Raw genomic sequence first — 18,833 nt, 5'->3', positions numbered from 1 at the left:
AAAGCATTTTCCCTCTGTACATGACTGTGGGGACGAGCACTTCTGTGGTGCTTGAAATTCTATATAATTCATAAAAATCAAATATTGCCACATTGATGGCTCAAGAGGGTGTAATTGTTCAAATAACATATTGTTTTATTTTAAAATGTAAAGAAATTGTAACCCTAAAGTGTTTTTTAAGTGTAATATTTCTGTAAAGGCTAGGGAGAGAAAAATGGACATTTTCATAGAATGACCCTCTTACATTTTAGTTTAAATTGATATATTTAATGAAAGTAGCTAGATTAGTTACTATGTGTCATTAGCAATAGCCAATGTTATGTAAAAAAGACACAAAACCATTTATTTCAACAATTAATTTCAATCAGGCTTTGCCACAAAGGTAAAATGTGCATTCCATGCAAACAGCATCACAATCTCTTAGAGCCCAACCACTGTGCATAATACAACACGAACAGAAGATTGTATTTGACTCATGCTGCATACACATACGCAATGACAAGAATTATGCCTACTGTACATATAGAGTTACAACTACGATTAGAGTTGTTTACATAAAATGTACCTCGTTTCTATTTTGCATTAAAAATGTTTGTGGCCCCTTTAAGAAATCCCTCTCTTCTCGCGATACTATTCACTTGTGCTGGACGCGTGCGCGCGACCAGAGAACGGCAGCCATTTTTCATTGTTCAGGAGAGCTCCATGACGGTGCGTGCATCGATCGGATTCTGTGTTATACGTTCTTCTTTCTTGGTAAATATTACTCCAATATCTTTAATATGCACAAATAAGTTGTGAAGCGAAGTTAAAAGAACATTTGATGTGTACATTTTTGTTTATAGATTCATTTGGAGCGCATGTGTGACGAGGGAACCTCGTGGTGATCGGACGGTAAAGGATTGGGTATGTACGTTTTATGGTTTATGGGGGAAATTACTGATGGCATGTTTATTTGATAAATCTGTTAATGAGTTGAATCTATATTCTGTGATTATACAGTATAACTTTATGGTTAAATGCATATTTCTGGTTCCGCATGGCATGATTAAACGTGGGTTGTGGCTTTGTTAAAGTGCTTTTATTTCTCTTGTAACTTAGGCCTAAGTTACCTCAGCCACTGCAGTATTCCAGTTTGTGTTATCGTATTTAATTGTAGCCTAACATATTTTGGTTTGGAAAAATCAATTTAAATCTGACCAGTTGCAGTGTATTACACTGCATTTCAGTTTGAATTGAGTTAAGTATTCTGTGGATTTGGGCATTGATCCACTGGTTAAGCTTTTTGTGACATTTGATTGTCATCTTCAAATTTACTGTAAACTGTTTCTACAATTTCTTTTTTTCTTTTTTTTTTTTTTTTAACTAGTGAAATCTATTTTTTTTCATGTGAAATCTCTTCGAACAAGGCAAACTTTTTCTTAATCAGACTTTTATCTGTTTAATTGTGCTTCCATTGACCGCTGTCACTTATTTTAAACAGCAGTCAGAATAAAACCCCAATTTCAAAAAGCATAGTTTGCTTCCGGTGTGTATTTCTGCAATTTCACCCGGTTGCATTTTTTCTCCTTTGTTTAATTTTACTGTGACTTATGTTGTTCTTATTAATTTTACTGTGACTTATGTTGTACTTATTAATATCACTCTCAATTAATTGTTTTCCAGCTGCCTTAAAGACATATTACACGACAGTGCGCAGGAGCTTCAGGTACAAACAACCAGATCTTGCATTGCAGGCGGAAGCTGAGGTGAATTCAGCTCGGAGTCGAGCGAGAAGAAAGACGGTAAGATTTATTAGATTAGATTCGTTTTTGGTCAATGTGACTATTTTTCAGGTGCATTAATAGATGTGTGTTGTCCATACGCAGTGCATTGCGCAGTATTGATTGTCTTTATTGGTTTTAACAGCTGCTAAAAGCGAGACAGAGTGTGCTAGCTGAGGATGAGGTGGGCCTTCGGAAGTGTGCTACCATAGACCTGATGTCTGATGAGGAAGACGGCATTGTTCACGGGGTGTCTGGATGGATTGTGCGACCTCCGTCCTGTCGCAGCCAGGAGCTCACCAAGCTCTGTACCACGCTGCAGTCGAGATTAGAGGCGACTCCAAAGTACAGGGCAACGCACCACAGACGTCTGCAAAATGGACCGAATTCAGACAGAATGCCGCTAGTTACCTGCAGCTGTATTTTGTCAGGCCTTGTGAAATGTAAGAATATTCTGTTTTTCATGATTTCATCATAAAGCAAGAGGTCATGGGATTGATGGCTATTATTTGTTTAATAATTGTAAATAATCCTGTAATTTACAGGAAGCCGTATGCCATCTTCACAACTCTGAGACAAATTGTGGGCGCTACGAACTGGATCAAGAAAAAAAAGGGAAAAAAAAGAATCTTACATTCTTTTATTTTTTTACTTTCATAAAAACTTACAAACATTTTAAAGGTAAGATTCAAAGAATATGCTTTCATTCTCTTGTATAAGAAAATAGATCCGTTATAGTTTACGATCTTAATCATACATTTTGTTTCCATAGAGTAACCTCGCCTCATAACGAGGGCGTAACCTCACATTTACTCAGAGCTATGTCTGCAAGTCCAGATTTTCATGACGCTGATCATGACGACATTGTAAGTAACTTTTACTATTTTCTCCTTGTTTCATTTTACTGTGACTTGAGTTGTTTTTATTCATATCACTCTCATTTAATTGTTTTCCAGCTGCCTGTAAGACGTACTACGAGACAGTACGCAGGAGCTTCAGGTACAAACAACCAGATCTGGCATTGCAGGCCGAAGCTGTGAAGAGTTCAGCTCGGAGTCGAGCGAGAAGAAAGAGGGTAAGATTTTTAGTCAATGTGAATATTTTTCACGTGCATTAATAGATGTTTTGTGTCCATTCACAGTGCATCACAGTACTGATTGTCTGTATTGGTTGTTTTTACAGCTGCTAGAAGCGAGACGGTGTGCTAGGTGAGGATGACGTGGGCATTTGGAAGTGCGCCACCATAGATCTGATGTCTGATGAAGTTCAACCACCAGCCAGGAGCTCACAGAGCTCTGTGCTACGCTGCAGTCGAGATTAGAGGCGACTCCTAAATACAGGGCGACGCACCACAGACGTTTTCAAAGTGGATCGAATTCAGAGAGAACGCCGCTAGTCACCTACAGCTCCGAAGATGAAAACAGACACTGAGCTTCCAATTTGTTGTGTGTGCAGAGGATCTATGCTTTGTACATAGGTGTATATTGTTTTGTGTCTGTGCTAATAAAGCTCTTTCTTTGAATAAACAGCATGTCCCTGGCAAATTTTCCATTCCTTTATAAATTCATGTCCTTGATGGTAATAATAGTGTAGTCCATAGGTTAACAATGACATGAATATACCACAGAATAGCATATTATGAATATAAAAAAATAATTTATATATTATTATTTATATGAATATTATAATTTTTTGAATTTTTAATGAGCGAGGGTGACCAATAGTAACAGATCTGCCAACCAATCACGAGTGATTTTTCTTGTTTAAACCACGTGGGTTCAACCAATAGTGAGTGAGGAAATTCAAGCCTTTCTCTGGCGGGAGCTGCTATTCCAGCCCGTTCTCATCCCAAGGCGTCATATATTGACGCTTTTGACATTTCGTCTACATCGAACGCACATGGCACCCTTTAGCATCAATATGAGACGCAGATAGAAATGGGCCAGAAGGCGCCTCCTAGCGGTCTAACCCTATCCCTACACTACACCTAAACCTACCCATAACCGAACAAAGCTCTGTGCGTCTCATATTGACGCTAAAGGGTGCCATGTGCGTTCGATGTAGACGAAATGTCAAAAGCGTCAGTATTATGACGCCCAAGGATGAGAATGCGTTGGCTATTCATATGGTAATTAGAGCCATTCACACCTCTGGCGCGAGCGCTCTGCATACGTCATGGTTCGTTTCCGACAATATTCGGCACAGACGAACGCGACGTTCACAGGCTGTAAATTGTCGTTAACTGCCGAAAATTAGGGAGATTTACGGCCGTTTACGGGGTCGGAAATCCCAATTTTCATGCAGTGGTGGGAGTGGGGAAGGGGTGTAGGGGCGGGGAAGGGGTGTAGGGGCGGGGAGGGAGGGTTGGGTGGTGTTGTAGTTTCAAAGCTGAGTTCATCTCCAAGTTCATTTACTCTTCGTGGTGTTCATCATTGGGTGTCTTTTACACATGGATGTGTTTCTGTTTATTTTAGGTCTCTGTTTGTTTTTTTTGTTTTTGTTGTTATTGTTTTTATGTATTTTGTTAGTTGGTTTTCTTTTGTTTTCATTCTCTTCCTGAATAGGATGCCTCTTTTATTAAACACGTTCACATGGCAAACTCTTTGAGATATGTTAGCTGGAATTGTAAGGCTGTCAATAATCCTGTTAAACGTAACCGGGTCTTGAACCATCTGAAGAGCTTAAAGGCAGACTTTGCAAGAAACGCACCTCCGTCCTGCTGACCACTTTAGGTTAAAAAGGGATTGGGTAGGTCAGGTTTTCCATTCAATATTTCATTCCAAATCTAGAGGCTGTGCAATTTTAGTGCATAAATTTGTCCCATTTGTAGTCTCTGATACTATTGTAGATCAGAAAGGAAGATATATTATTGTATCAGGAACACTTTTCTCAACCCCCATGACTCTTGCAAATGTTTATGCACCCAATTACGATGATCCTACTTTTATTTCTTCTTTTCTGTCTTGCATTCCTAATATTCACTCACACCCACTTATTTTGGCTGGGGACTTTAATTGCGTTATGTCTCCCGCTCTTGACAGATCTTCCAAAAAAATCATAGCTCTATCAAAATGTGCATCAGTTATCCTCACTTTTATGCAAAGGTACGGTATATGTGATGCATTCCGTCACTTGCATCCCTCTGATAGGAAGTATTCCTTTTTTTCTCATGTTCACCAGACGTATTCTCGTATTGATTATTTCTTTCTGGACCATAAATTTCTTCCATACTTACAGGACTGTTCTTACCAAAGTATAGTAATTTCTGATCATGCACCAATTATATTAGAGCTTAAGATTCCACACCAGCCACCTAAATATTGTCAGTGGCGTCTTAATCCAGGTCTCCTATCTGATAAGGATTTTATTGAATTTGTTTCTTCTAATATATCGAGTTTTATGGAAGTCAATACCACACCAGGCATGCCATACTCGACCATTTGGAAAAGCCTGAAATGTTATTTACGTGGTTTAATAATTTCTTATTCATCCCATAAAAATCAAGAAAGGGAAAAAAAACTAATAGAAATATCCAACTCCATAGCGCATATTGATAGCCAGTATTCTTCGGATCCCTCCCCTGAGCTTTTTGAAGAGCGTCAGTTATTACAGGCAGAATATGATATTTTATCAACTGACAAGGCTGAAAAATTGATTCTGCGTGCTCAACATAGGATTTATGAGCAAAGTGATAGAACAGGGAAGTTGCTTGCTCGGCAGATTCGTGAGGCTGAAGCATCTCGTATGATTCCCCAACTTAAATTACAATCAGGAACCATCACAGCAAATTATAAAGAAATAAATTCTGAATTCAAACAGGTTTATGTTGACCTATACTCCTCAGAATCCCCACCAGATGCTTTCACAATGAACACTTTCCTTAATGGAATTGAATTCTCTACTATCAACAAAGTGTCCCATGACTCTTTAGAGAAGGACATTCAAGTGGAAGAAATTGAGGAATCTATAGCGTCCATGAAATCTGGTAAGGCCCCCCCTGACGGATTTCCGTCCGAATTTTATAAAAAAAATTCTAAATTGTTAAGCCCTATTTTACTTTCAGTTTTTTTAGAAAGCCTTCAGAATGGTTATTTGCCTGCGGGTCTCTACCAAGCGACTATTTCTCTGCTTCTAAAGAAAGACAAGAATCCACTTGAATGTGGTTCGTATCGTCCCATTTCTTTGTTAAATTGCGACTATAAGATTTTAGCAAAACTCTTATCTATCCGTATGGAAAGCTCTATGGGTCAAATTATTTCGCATGATCAAACTGGATTTATTCGGGATAGACATTCTTTTTCTAATATTAGACGCCTTTTTAATATATTGTATTCTTCCCATTCAAATAATCCAGAGGTGGTTCTGTCACTCGACGCTGAAAAGGCGTTTGATCGTGTTGAATGGAATTACCTTTTTCAGGTTTTAGGAAAATTCGGATTTGGCCCTACTTTTGTCTCCTGGATTAAAATTTTATATGCGGCCCCTAAAGCTTCTGTACGTACTAATAATATTTGTTCAGAGTATTTCGAACTACAACGGGGCACAAGACAGGGGTGTCCACTTTCCCCATTGTTATTTGCCATAGCCATTGAACCCCTTGCAATTGCCCTGCGGTCCAGTGCACAGGTCTGTGGTATCACCCGTGCAGGTATGGTACACAAGGTTTCTTTATATGCAGATGACCTTCTTCTTTTTCTGTCTAACCCTCTTATTTCAATTCCTCAAGTTTTTTCCATTCTGAATGTCTTTAGTAGTTTCTCTGGATACAAACTAAATTTCTCTAAAAGTGAATTGTTCCCACTGAATTTATCTTCCCTTCAGGTTTCATACTCAGATTTTCAATTTAAGGTTGTCAGAAATCGTTTCAAATACCTGGGGATTCAGGTGACTCGTAAATACTCTGACCTGTTCAAAGCCAACATTAGTCCTCTTTATAATCATGTCAAGTCTCTCTTCATGTCCTGGAAATGTCTCCCTCTTTCTTTGATAGGAAGGGTGAATATTATCAAAATGAATATACTTCCTAAATTTTTATATCTTTTTCAATGCCTTCCTATATTTATTCCAAAATCCTTTTTCACAGTTTTGCAACGGAATATCTCTTCTTTCATATGGGATAAGTCAAAAAGAATTAATCAAAGTCATCTTATGAAACCAAAGTGTTTGGGCGGCCTGGCTTTGCCAAATTTTCAAACCTATTATTGGGCAGCAAACATTAGGAACCTGTTATATTGGGTGCAGCAGGATTTGCAATTAAAGAAGTCTCAGTGGGTACTATTGGAATCTGCCTCTTGTACTCCAGCAACTTTGACATCCTTATTATGTGTACCAATTCCCTATAAGCATACTACTTTAGTAAAAAAGAACCCTGTTGTCAAACATTCATTAAGGATTTGGTCTCAATTACGTTTGGCGTTAGACCTTAAGGACCCTTGTATTACAGCGCCTGTTTTTTGCAATATATTATTTCCACCCTCCCTGATGGATGGGGCTTTTAATATCTGGAGGGAAAAAGGCCTATCTACAATTGATCAACTATACATAGATAACAATTTTGCATCCTTTACACAACTCCAAGAAAGATTCGACCTACCCAATTCACATCTATTTAGATACTTTCAGATACGGAACTTTATTCGAAAGCAGTTTTCAAACTTTCCCTCGCTGCCAACTAAAAATATACTTGATAACATATTAGACCTTCATACATCTTTGAAAGGGGTTATTTCTTAAATATTTACCATAATCAATGCAAAACAGTCCCCCTCAGTGCGTCCACTGAAGGCGCTCTGGGAGGAGGAACTGAATTTGACGCTGGAGGAAAATATTTGGGATCTAATTCTTGCCCGTGTACATTCATCTTCTATAAATGCTAGGCATACCCTCATCCAATTCAAGGTAGTGCACAGAGTTCATTGGTCTAGAGCTAAACTAAGCAGAATATTCCCTGATCTCGACCCAACCTGCCTTCGCTGCTTAACTGAACCAGCTACCTTATCACATTCTTTTTGGTCCTGTCCGAAATTGTCTGATTTTTGGGGGAAAATCTTTGGGTGCTTCTCTGTTATTTTTTCTTTAACAATAGACCCTAACCCATTAGCAGTACTGTTTGGTATTTTGCCAGAATCTGTTAGTCTAAACGCATTGCAAGCTGATAGTGTAGCCTTTGGAACCTTACTGGCTAGGCGACTTATTCTTTTGAATTGGAAGGCAGCAGCTCCCCCTTCTTACCGCCAATGGGTTTTTGACCTTTTGTATGCTCTCAGGATGGAAAAGATTCGGTTCACAATGAAACAAAAGCCAAAACTCTTTCTGAAAGTCTGGAGCCCTTTCCTAGAGTACTTTAAGGAGTCAACAACGACTTAATTTTTTTCTTTTTTTATATATATATATATATATATATATATATATATATTTTTTTTTTTGTGTGTGTGTGTGTATTTGTATGCATACAATTATATTTATCTTTTTAGTTTCATAATCTGAATTAATGTATGTTACATTACGAGTGTACATGTATCTGTTATTTATACTATATAACATGTTATTGTTACTCTCTGTCAGACCCAAGATGAACCTAATAAAAAAAATATATAAAAAAAATAAAAATAAAAAAATGTCACAAGTAACAGAAAAAAACACAAATGTCAGAGCATGTCAGAACACCTCCAGGGCCAGAAAACAGCTCAGACCTCAGAGGGTTAAACCGAGGCACGGTTATGTCCCCAAAGTGCTTTCCACTCCGTTCAGATCACAGATCATTTCACTGTCAGCTCTTCCGAGATCTGAGGGTGAGGACGATGTGAATTTTCTCTGCCCTGTCCGGGCGCTGAGAATATATGTCGAACGTTCTGATGCTTTCAGGCAGTCAGAGCAGCTCTTCGTTTCGTTTGGTGGCCGCACTAAGGGCTTAGCCACATCGAAACAGAGCCTGTCCAGATGGATAGTCGACGCTATCGCTATGGCTTATAGGTCTAAGAACCTTCATTGCCCTCTGGGCGTCAGAGCGCACTCCACCAGAGGCATGGCCTCGTCGTGGGCGTGGTCTCGCGGAGTTTCACTCCTTGATATTTGTATGTCGGCGGGCTGGGCCTCTCCGTCTACATTTATCAGGTTTTATAACCTGGAGGTGCCTGCCCTACAGGCTAAACTGTTGTCAGTCTAACATACTAGCTCTGTTCGCTCTCGCTGCAGATCGACACAGACTGTGTGTGGTTTGCGTTATACACAGGCTCCAGATCGACAGACCAGGTCTTCCTGTCTGTGATCGGTTTTCACCTATCCTTGGTGGCTGACAGGCAGTGTTATCATTCTTAGTTCAGCCCACGGATGTACCTGGCTGTTCTACTGTATTAAGCACCCATTCCCACACTCTGGAATGGTTATCACTCCCTGGGCCCACCCCTCGTCGGCCCAGATATTACCACTTACGTTTGTCCCCGGGCACATGCCCTTGGGAACGTGCATGTGGACCTTCTCTAGCACGCACGGCGTTTTACATTGGGTTCCCGTAGCGTAAGCTAGCTTACGCAACACGAGAGTACTCTCGTAAGAGAACACTCTCGGTTACTAACGTAACCTCGGTTCTCTCTAGATGAGGGAACGAGTGTTGCGTAACCCTGCCGTGCTTGTGCTACTTCTGGTTCGCTTCAGATTGAAAAACCAGAGAACAACCTCACGGGCCTGCTTTTATAGCCTGTAGCCACGCCCATTCTGGCGGAACGTGACGCGCACGGGCGCCCGCGCCCTCATTGGTGCTTCGTCACGAGCAGGCCCTGGATAGGTTGCAGCAGTTGCTGCTGAGCAACCAATAGGCGCGCGAGTCGCTCTGCCTAGGTCTGCTTATGCAGCAATGCGTTTTAAACTAATGCAAAATTAAGGATAATTTTTGGCTTCAGTATTCTCGAGAAAAGGGTTTTTCCCGTAGCGTAAGATACCTTACGCAACACTCGTTCCCTCATCTAGAGAGAACCGAGGTTACGTTAGTAACCGAGAGCGTTTTACTCCAGAGAATCACAGTAAGAGCTGAATAAACACAGTATAAGAAGTAAGCATTAAAGTCTTATCCATAAACTCTCTCTCTCTCCCTTTCATTATCAACAACATACACAGCGAAGTACACAAAACACTCATTACAACTAACAGTAAACAAATATATACACACCTTTTCAGTGGGTGCTGACTCGATGAGCTGTCATAAAGTACGCGCTCTCACTTTCATTTCTGCCGTGATCAGTAACGTTAGGCCTGTCGCTCCGGAGACTGTAAGCTGGATCACGAACAGTACAGATCCATCCTCGAGTAACAACGGGAATAAATGAAGACTGCTATGTTCATTCATACATCCAACAACAACACACCTCAATCGCTTATTAGACATTCTTGTCTACAGCTGCTCATGCGTCGAAACAATGGCAGACTGTGTCCAGCTCACTCAGGACGGGTCTATGCTCAAACTGCAGTGTCAATCAACAGTTGTGGGAGGGGCCTGTGCAAAGTGATGACGTCACATTGCCCCGAATCTGAGAACAGCTCGTTCTGAGACAGTGCTTAGGATTTTTGGGGATTATAAAAAAAGCACTGGGTGGATTTTTATCATTGTAGGGTGGTTGTGTACACACACTGCCAACACACATTTATGTTCAAACACCGTGTAAAAGTGAATTTTGCATAATAGGTGCCCTTTAAAATAACAGTAAAATGTTCTCATAGCAGTTTGTGCTGATTTGTCATTTGGCTTATATTTAAGTGTCTTAGTTTCCTTTGCTATATGCCAAAATGACGCATTCGTCACAGCATCCGTCCAGCGGGCCAATCAGCGCCGCGGAAAAGACGTGCAGGTCCCGCCCACTGAACGGAGTCTGACCGATCGGGAAAGTGGACGGATGCAAGCTATACTGTAACAATTAATCCTTGCTAAAGTTGTGTGCGTGCCTCTAAAGTAAGTTGCAGTCTGTTTATACATTGTTCTTTACTCTTTTTATGAACGTTTGAATAGCCCGCATGTGTAAAAGTTAAAGGTGCTCTAAGTGATGTTGGGTGACGTCACTTCTTGTTGACGTTCGAAGTATTGTCAAACAAAACGGAGGCTAGCTAGACCCTCCCTCCTCCTCATCCGCGCACTAACCCCCCAAACCCCACCCCAAATCCTTCTTGTCGGTTATTGGCTGGAACAGTTTGTTATGTTTCGTGGTGCGGGTTAGCCCAGTTTGTTTTTCTTGCTGTTTGTGGAGTCTGGGCTGTCTACAGAGACCGCATTTTTTTACAGTGTGTTCTGGGGACAGGCAGCTAGCGGATGGTGAGGATATGTTTGCTGTATGTGACAAAAAAATGTTTTGGTCTAAAAAACGCGTGCCATCGCTTAGAGCACCTTTAATGTATGCGAGTGACAATACGAACTAGCTCGTAAAGATGTTTGTGTGTATACTTACATACTAGTCTCCTCACGTATTACATTGTTATATATTTATAAGACATAATCTACGTGCCTTTTATTCATTATATGGTCTATTTAATATATATATCGCTCACTTCTAGAGTTAAAGCACTCTTTGAGCGCATGCGCACTAATGTGCTAGACAGAGCGGCTTCATTTCTGTCCTCAGTTCTGTCCTCAGCGCGCAAAGGTGTCGAATTCCAACCGCTCAGAATTAATCATTTCTAGCAGTGCATTTCTTTTCTTTTCAGTTTTTCTTATTGTACTTTATTAATAACTGTAACTTAATATTCATTGTGGAGATTACTGTTACTATGTTTATTGTGACTACTATTCTTTGTTATTGTTATTGTTATTTGTACTTATCTATTTTTCTTATATCTTTATTTATAGAAAACCACACACTCATGCAAATCAGAATTATCCAGTGTACTGAGTTGTGGTGACAATAAATGGGTTATTCCCGAATACCTGATCACATCTGGTAAAAGTCTCTAACCGGACTCTCTGTAGCTGGTCTGTTATCAACCGGCAAATTCGGCTTCTACTAGCCAACATTTTTACATGTCATAAATTAATTTATCAATAACCTGTTAAGTGTCACCTCTCTTTTTTTGAGTAGACATGAAAATGCACATTTCGAACTTAAATGGTTGTAATTAAAGAATGCTTTGGAGTATAGACATACAATTGGTCTTGTTTTAAAGAAGACATTTGGCAGATTTTTGTAGAAGTGAAATAAATTAAGAAAGTGAAACAGAAAAAAAAGTTATAGAAGTTTGAGTTTATGGAAATGTACAATGTAAAAAAAAAAAAAAAAAAAGATTCATATTTTATATAAAATATTTTTTTTTAAACCTGGGCGACTCTAAAAAAAAAAAAAAAAAAAAGCCAAAATCTGAACAAGTTGTGTTTCAAAATTTAGGTTGATATCTCAAAAAATGAGCTTTCAAGTAAGATTTTGTTTGGGCGAAGTACCAAACTTTTTCACTAGGTGACAACCAGACTCCATTACTGCCCATATAAGGGCGCCTGCATTTCCATATGTGGTTTGAGTGATCTGAACCATTATTTGCACAATTTTCATACAATTTATGAAGTAGACATTCTATTCAGAAGTAATATGGGAAGTTTGGCAGATTTTGATATGAATTCAACCTCTAAGAAACACAAAAAGAACACGTATATGCACTATAGCTCGCTGCCACATCACAAATGGTGAATCTATTATTTTTTTCTTTATATTTAAAACATTTTCAGACCCTTTTTTCTAAAATAATTGAATGGATGCTATCTTTTGAACTCTTGGCATGAAAACAAACAGGTTTCTAGCATTCGTTCATGATTTTTCATGTTCATTGCTATTTCAAAATAAAGGTTTGAACACGCCTTAAGCTGCGTTCACACTACACGCGACTTTGTCGCTGCATGTCACCGGTGGCTGGCGATGAGGTCGCTAGTGGGCGTTCCCACTACTGGTTGCCTTGTAATGTTTATGAATAACATCCAATGACAGCGAATCAGTTTTCTTACCGCTAAAAACAAACATTCTGGAGAGAAAATATTAAATATTTAGACTCGTAAAGCATGTAAGTTAAATGAACGAGTACCTGGGTCTCACAACTCCGAAAATATCAGATCAAAATTGAAAATAGGTGCTATCTGTATAAACAAACCACATATTTGAGCTTTAAACAACTACATTCTCGACTGAAAAACTCATATAACTACATTTCATGACACAATAACAGTAGTATTTTAGATTTTAAAAAATACTCCTCCATCTTTCTGTCGATGGGGCGAGGGGCTGAGCGGAGAAGGATGATGACGCGCGCTCCAGGCTCCACTCCTATTGGTTGTCGCTCACAAAAGTCGCTCTTCATTTGCATAAAGTTAAACATTTCTCAACTTTGTCGTGTCGCCAGACACGCCCCATCCAGTCACCAACGGTCGCGACCGCGCGTGTCGCCGGAAGTCGCCTGCTCCCCATTGAAATGAATGGTATCGTGTCGCTTTGTCGCGTGTAGTGTGAACGCAGCTTTAGGAATATGAAAATATTCTTGTTGAAAATTGATAAATTATTGCTCCTCTGTAATTTATTTTTAAAATCAGTTGCCAAATATGAAAACTAGAGATTGTAAGCTTTCAAATGATATATAGTTTGTCAAGATTAGTTTAGGTCTAGAATAGGATATTACGGTTTTAAATATGTAATGGCTTTGGGCCCACCGGTGGGCCAGTGACACTTAAGAGGTTCTGATAGGCTATTGTTATTTATAAAAAAATGTCATATAAATGTCAATATTTAGACATAATGTAAGACAAATTAAATATGTATTTGTTTGTTTTTTATAGAATATCAGGGTCAAGCAGTTTATAAGATGACACTGTCTTACAGGTGAATGTGATTTCAACAAATATGTTTCTGGATAAACATCTTTATTAATCCTGCATTCCAATCAACAAATCATATTTGAGTGACAAGTTTACAGTTTATGTTGAGTTTATGCTTACAACCAGGGTTTGGTGCTGGTTATTTACCCATCATTTCCCTCTTTAAGGATAAGTTATGTGTAGGGTTAGGGTTTCTGGACAGGAATTGTGTTCCAAGATGAAAAAAAAAAACTTTGACCCAAGAATATGTCCTGCTTGAAACCACAGCAAAGATTTTTACACACAGCAACTCAAAATGTATCTCAGCCAAATATTCAGTTTCGTTCCAAGACCATAAAACAATTCTCAATCAGACACTCTACCAACATGTACAACATAAGTTAACTGACTGTAAGAGCTAGTGCACATCTGTGTTTGTGCTGCACAGTACACACACACACACACACACACACACACACACACACACACACACACACACACACACACACACACACACACACACACACACACACACACACGTACGTTGCTTACTGTGCCATAAGGCTCACACCCTGGTTAGCAAGTGCTGACTGTGTCATTCTTTTGCCAAATGTTGTCCAAATTATTTTGCAATGTAATCGGGCCATATTTGCTATGTCATGTGTGGGCCACTTTAGGTTCACATTCAGATTCACAGTGATTATAGTCCCTCATCTTTGCCAAAACTGGCCCAGATATGTTTTAAGATAACTGGGCCACATTTGCTGCAAAATATGTGGGCCATATTTGGTTTACGATGGTGCCACATTTTTGCCATAGCTGGCCCACATTTGGTTTGTGATATTTGGGCCATATTCATTATTTATCATATGGACCACTTTAGGCTCATATTCAGATTACACATTGCCATGAGTGCCGCATCTTTGCCTAAAAAGGCCCACGTGTGATTTAAAATATTTGGGCCATATTTGCCATTTTACATGTGGGCCACTTCAGGCTCACATACATTTAGTCCGGGCCATAAGAAGGCCTGCAGTGCCGCATCATTGCCTGAAGTGGCCCACATCCGTCTGCTATCTGAGGAGCGAGTGAAACACACACAAATGCTGTTAACTGGTAAAAATGTTTAGTCGGTCTGTAGAGGAGAAGAGACTTCATCCACAGAACAAAGACAATATACAGTAGATCTGTGCATCAGCAACACACACACACATAACTAACTTCATATACAATAAAACAATAACATTATCTCTCTAACATTTTATACACAGAATATATTTAATGTAAATGTTTAAAAGTTTAATGTTTAACTTTATATCTTTTGAAACATTCATGTGCTATACTTGACAATCACATTCATGATTAGAAATATTTTAATAATTATGGATGAGTTCAATCCAAACATTATTATATTTGCAGGCCTGATACTGAAGATTTCTGCTGACACTCATCTGAGCTTCTTCCTCTGTTCCACCTTTAATTACAACTAAACCATAATTTGGCTGAATAATAAACCAACATGAATCATTCAATATCACATGTTTCTAATACGCATGATAATTTATAATATTTAAAGCTACAGTCGGCAACCCTGGAAGATTGAGTGGACTTAGCCAAAATTCTGAATGTTTACAACTCTCATGCCCCTCCCCCACTATCAACGAATACCCTCCCATCGAGTTCATGCTCGTCAGTGCGTGTGCACCAGATTTTCTGTGAACGCGCTCGTCTCATCAGCATCGATCAACACCATGGAGTACTCGTATCTTAGTAACATAACACTAAGAAATAAAGTAAATGGTTGATAAAGCACAATTACCTGTCGAGAAGAAATGTTGCAAGTTCTGCATCCATCTTGAACCCAATAAAATCACGTAAATCCCTCCACCTTTCAAATGCCGATCCGATGTTGATCCTGGTTTTATTACGGGCACGGTCGCCTTCTTTCTTTACTTCTTTCTTTTCAACAGGTGTTCTCTTTTACTGGGTTGTTTTTGACCTCCTAGCTCTTGAGGTTAACCGAGGAATTGGAATCTTTTCCGCCATCACTCTTCATTACTGTGCGAACTTCAGGCGTGTGCATGTGATTGTAACGTGCGCGAGGGGGGAGTGGGATCTGTGGCGTGTGCACGACCTGTGATTGACAGTCAGATCTCACACCCCCCTGCGCTGATTGGACCCGATGATCCGGGAGCGGGGGATTTTTGCACAACAATTAACACGCTCCAGGTGGAGTTAGAAGCTTGGGTTTTTTTCTAAAACTATCTTATTTATGTTGTTCTGTCGGATTATAGTGTCGATTTCACTGAATGTGATAAAAAAATTGTTGCCGACGGCAGCTTTAATTGTGAAGTCTGAGTCTCTTCCACCTGTGTGAAACACATTTACACATTTATTTCTCCTCATAGACAGTAGTGAGACTCTTCTGTGGATCACCTGATGGTTTCTGCTCCTCTCATGATCATTTCTCACTACGATATAACGCATCTATCAGAGTTTGGTGATTGATCTTCATCTCTGTAAAGTGGAACAGAAGAGAAAACAATCAGTGTTCAGTGGAACAAAGTGCAAATTATTATATTTCATTACTATTTTTTTAGTAAAAATAAGTTCAACTGAATTCTGTAATCAGATTAATTACCGACTTTACATGATCTTGCATAGATATTTGTGTTTTAAATATAATAGATTTAAAATCTGAATCATGTTCATATGTTTGTCTGTGTGTGTCGGTGCGACTCCTATTGAGTCTCTGTAAAGGAGAAACTAATGACTGTACGGCGTATGGAATAAACCACAGGGAGCAAATACAAATGTTATTTTGAGTTCAAACACAAACCTTTAGTTAAAGCCGTTTGTCCTCTAGTTTAAACATGTTTGTAGGCTCTTAGTAAATAACTCAGAGTAAATTAAGTGTAAAGTAGTGTGACGTGTTGCTTGTCACAGTAAAAACACACTAGAGACAGAGACATTTCTCATGTGAGCTGGACGCTGTGAGCTGAAGCTGGAACTGCACTGATTTTAGCAGGAGTGCAGCGTTTTCCTACAATCTGACCAAGTCTGTTTTCACACTGAAATGATTCACTTCTACTGACACAGTTAATAAAGCAGGTGTTGATGTATAAAGCTGTGACAGTGAGCTTTTGTTCTCTTTCCTCCTTTGTGTTAAACATTTCAATAACTTCACATTTTGTTCTCACACAAACCCTTTGTTGCAATAAAGCTTAATGATAATTTCCTTTCACGAATGTTTGAAAGGTTTGTTCACATATCAGAGATAAATGAAGATCTCTTTAATATCTCAGTGATGTTTCCTCACCTCAGGACACAGTTTGAGTCTCGTATCACGTCTCTGAGCCGCTGCTTTGAGTCTCCTATCTTATTGAGTCTCAGATCAAGCTCTTTTAAAAACTGCAGTGCTTTTGAGTTAGTCAAAGACTGAGTTAAAGAAGAAACATCTGTAATGCCACAGTCATATAGACTAGAAAGACACAAACAGAGGAAGAGAGATTATCTAACAAACAAATCATGAATGTGAAGAATTTTACACAAATATAATGTGAACTCAGACTCACTGTGAGATATTGAGTATAAAGTCTTTTAGTTTAAACTGTTGAAGTGTCTTGTATGTGAATGTGACTGACCTCAATCTCTCCAGTTTACAGTGTGAATCCTTCAGTACGGCACATAAGTGCTTCACTCCTGAGTTTCCTAGTTTATTCTCGCTCAGGTCCAGCTCTCTCAGGTGTGACGGGTTTGATTTCAGAGCTGAAATCAGGATGAGACTCTGTTTCTCTGTAATACTGCATCTATACAGACTGAAGACAGAGAAATAACAATAGTTCACATCTATGATGATCATCTTATTGAAGAGCTTCAGCAGCATTTCGTTTCCAATAGTCTGTTCAGTCACACTAGTTCTGTGTGCTGGAAGATACTGTTTCTTCTCTTTCATTTTAACAATATTTATTTGACGTCTCTCTACTTTATTCTCTGTTGAAAAGGCAGATTTCTGCATGTACACAATCAGTACATTGTATCAAATGCTGGAAATTAAACAATTTTACTATCTAGACAAAAACACATAAAAATGTGAGCAATAGGGAAAACCCAGAAAGTGCACTGCTATAAACAATGAAACATAAGCCCTGCTGTCTTCAAATAAATAAACTTCAGTCACACTGTAATTGCTGTACAGTATAATGATACTAACTCTAGTTTCTCCAGCTTGAATTGTGGGTTCATCAGTAGATCACTGAGGTTTTCCACTCCAGAGTCTCCTAGTTTATTCCCGATCAGGTTCAGCTCTCTCAGGTGTGACGGGTTTGATTTCAGAGCTGAAGTCACAGCAGAACAACCTTCATCTGTCATATCACAGCATCTTAAACTACATTAGCAGAGAGAGAGAAGAAAATAAGACAGAAAAAAAGAAAACTCTTTATTCTGTAAAATCACATCAGCAAATGAAACAGACAGAGGAAGAGAGATCTTCATCTTTATTTCCCCAGATCACAAAATACTAAGGTGAAAATGTTTGCAGAAATATAATGTGAATTTAGACTTGTGAGACTTGAGAGATATTGAGCATAATGTGTTTGTTTAAACTGTTGAAGTGATTTTAAGCATTTTTATTCTTGTATGTGAATGTGACTGACCTCAATCTCTCCAGTTTACAGTGTGAATCCTTCAGTACGGCACATAAGTGCTTCACTCCTGTGTTTCCTAGTTTATTCTCGCTCAGGTCCAGCTCTCTCAGGTGTGACGGGTTTGATTTCAGAGCTGAAGTCAGGATGAGACTCTGTTTCTCTATAATATTGCAATCACTCAGACTGGAGACAGAGACATAAAAGAAAATGAATCAGATTTATGATGATCAACTAACGTGTTTAGCTTCATCTAGCAGACTTTTGCTGACAAATAAACAGGGATATCCAGGTTCAGGTAACACAGGCTGCACATCACTGAAAATAATAAAAGCCCTCATAAGTATTACCAATGAGTGGAAATTGGTTATTTTTGTATTTTTCTGAGCAATTTGGTTCTTCCGGGCTGAAAAGTAAAGTGGAAGCGATGTCACAGTATCTGAGGTAGAAGTGTGCTTTCGGAGAGTGTGATTGGCTGAATGTGAGGTAGAAGTGTGCTTTCGGAGCATGTGATTGGCTGAATGTGAGGTAGAAGTGTGCTTTCGGAGCGTGTGATTGGCTGAATGTGAGGTAGAAGTGTGCTTTCAGAGCGTGTGATTGGCTGCCGGGGCTGGAGAGAAC

The 18,833-nt window shown here is 39.2% G+C and overlaps 1 protein-coding gene and 1 long non-coding RNA gene across 3 annotated transcripts in view; one reads left to right on the top strand and one right to left on the bottom strand.

Annotated features, from left to right (window-relative positions):
* The first annotated feature begins 285 nt into the window (after positions 1–285).
* On the top strand, positions 286–3,236 carry LOC309502038. Of its 2 annotated transcripts, XR_014207075.1 has the most exons (8): positions 288–753; positions 843–903; positions 1,663–1,781; positions 1,906–2,203; positions 2,306–2,441; positions 2,533–2,626; positions 2,717–2,835; positions 2,943–3,235. It is a non-coding gene; the product is annotated as an uncharacterized lncRNA (long non-coding RNA). The 2 variants fall into 2 exon arrangements; XR_014207074.1 differs by having other exon boundaries at positions 286–753; positions 2,306–2,626; positions 2,943–3,236.
* Positions 3,237–13,551: 10,315 nt separating this feature from the next.
* The window catches only part of LOC309501913 (NACHT, LRR and PYD domains-containing protein 3-like), a 105,753-nt gene continuing 100,471 nt past the window's right edge, over positions 13,552–18,833 (bottom strand). The window contains exons 14-18 of the mRNA XM_082174178.1: positions 18,225–18,398; positions 17,783–17,956; positions 17,214–17,387; positions 16,889–17,050; positions 13,552–16,086 (exon numbers count right to left, since the gene is read on the bottom strand). Of these exons, the coding sequence (XP_082030304.1) occupies positions 16,041–16,086; positions 16,889–17,050; positions 17,214–17,387; positions 17,783–17,956; positions 18,225–18,398 (730 nt within the window). The 3' untranslated portion in view covers positions 13,552–16,040. The remainder of the gene's footprint in view (positions 16,087–16,888; positions 17,051–17,213; positions 17,388–17,782; positions 17,957–18,224; positions 18,399–18,833) is intronic.

Source organism: Leuciscus leuciscus, assembly GCF_965113295.1.
Source record: "Leuciscus leuciscus genome assembly, chromosome: 6".
Taxonomy (NCBI): Eukaryota; Metazoa; Chordata; class Actinopteri; order Cypriniformes; family Leuciscidae; genus Leuciscus; species Leuciscus leuciscus.
Note: the sequence above shows the minus strand (reverse complement) of the source record. Positions and strands in the feature narration are given on the sequence as shown.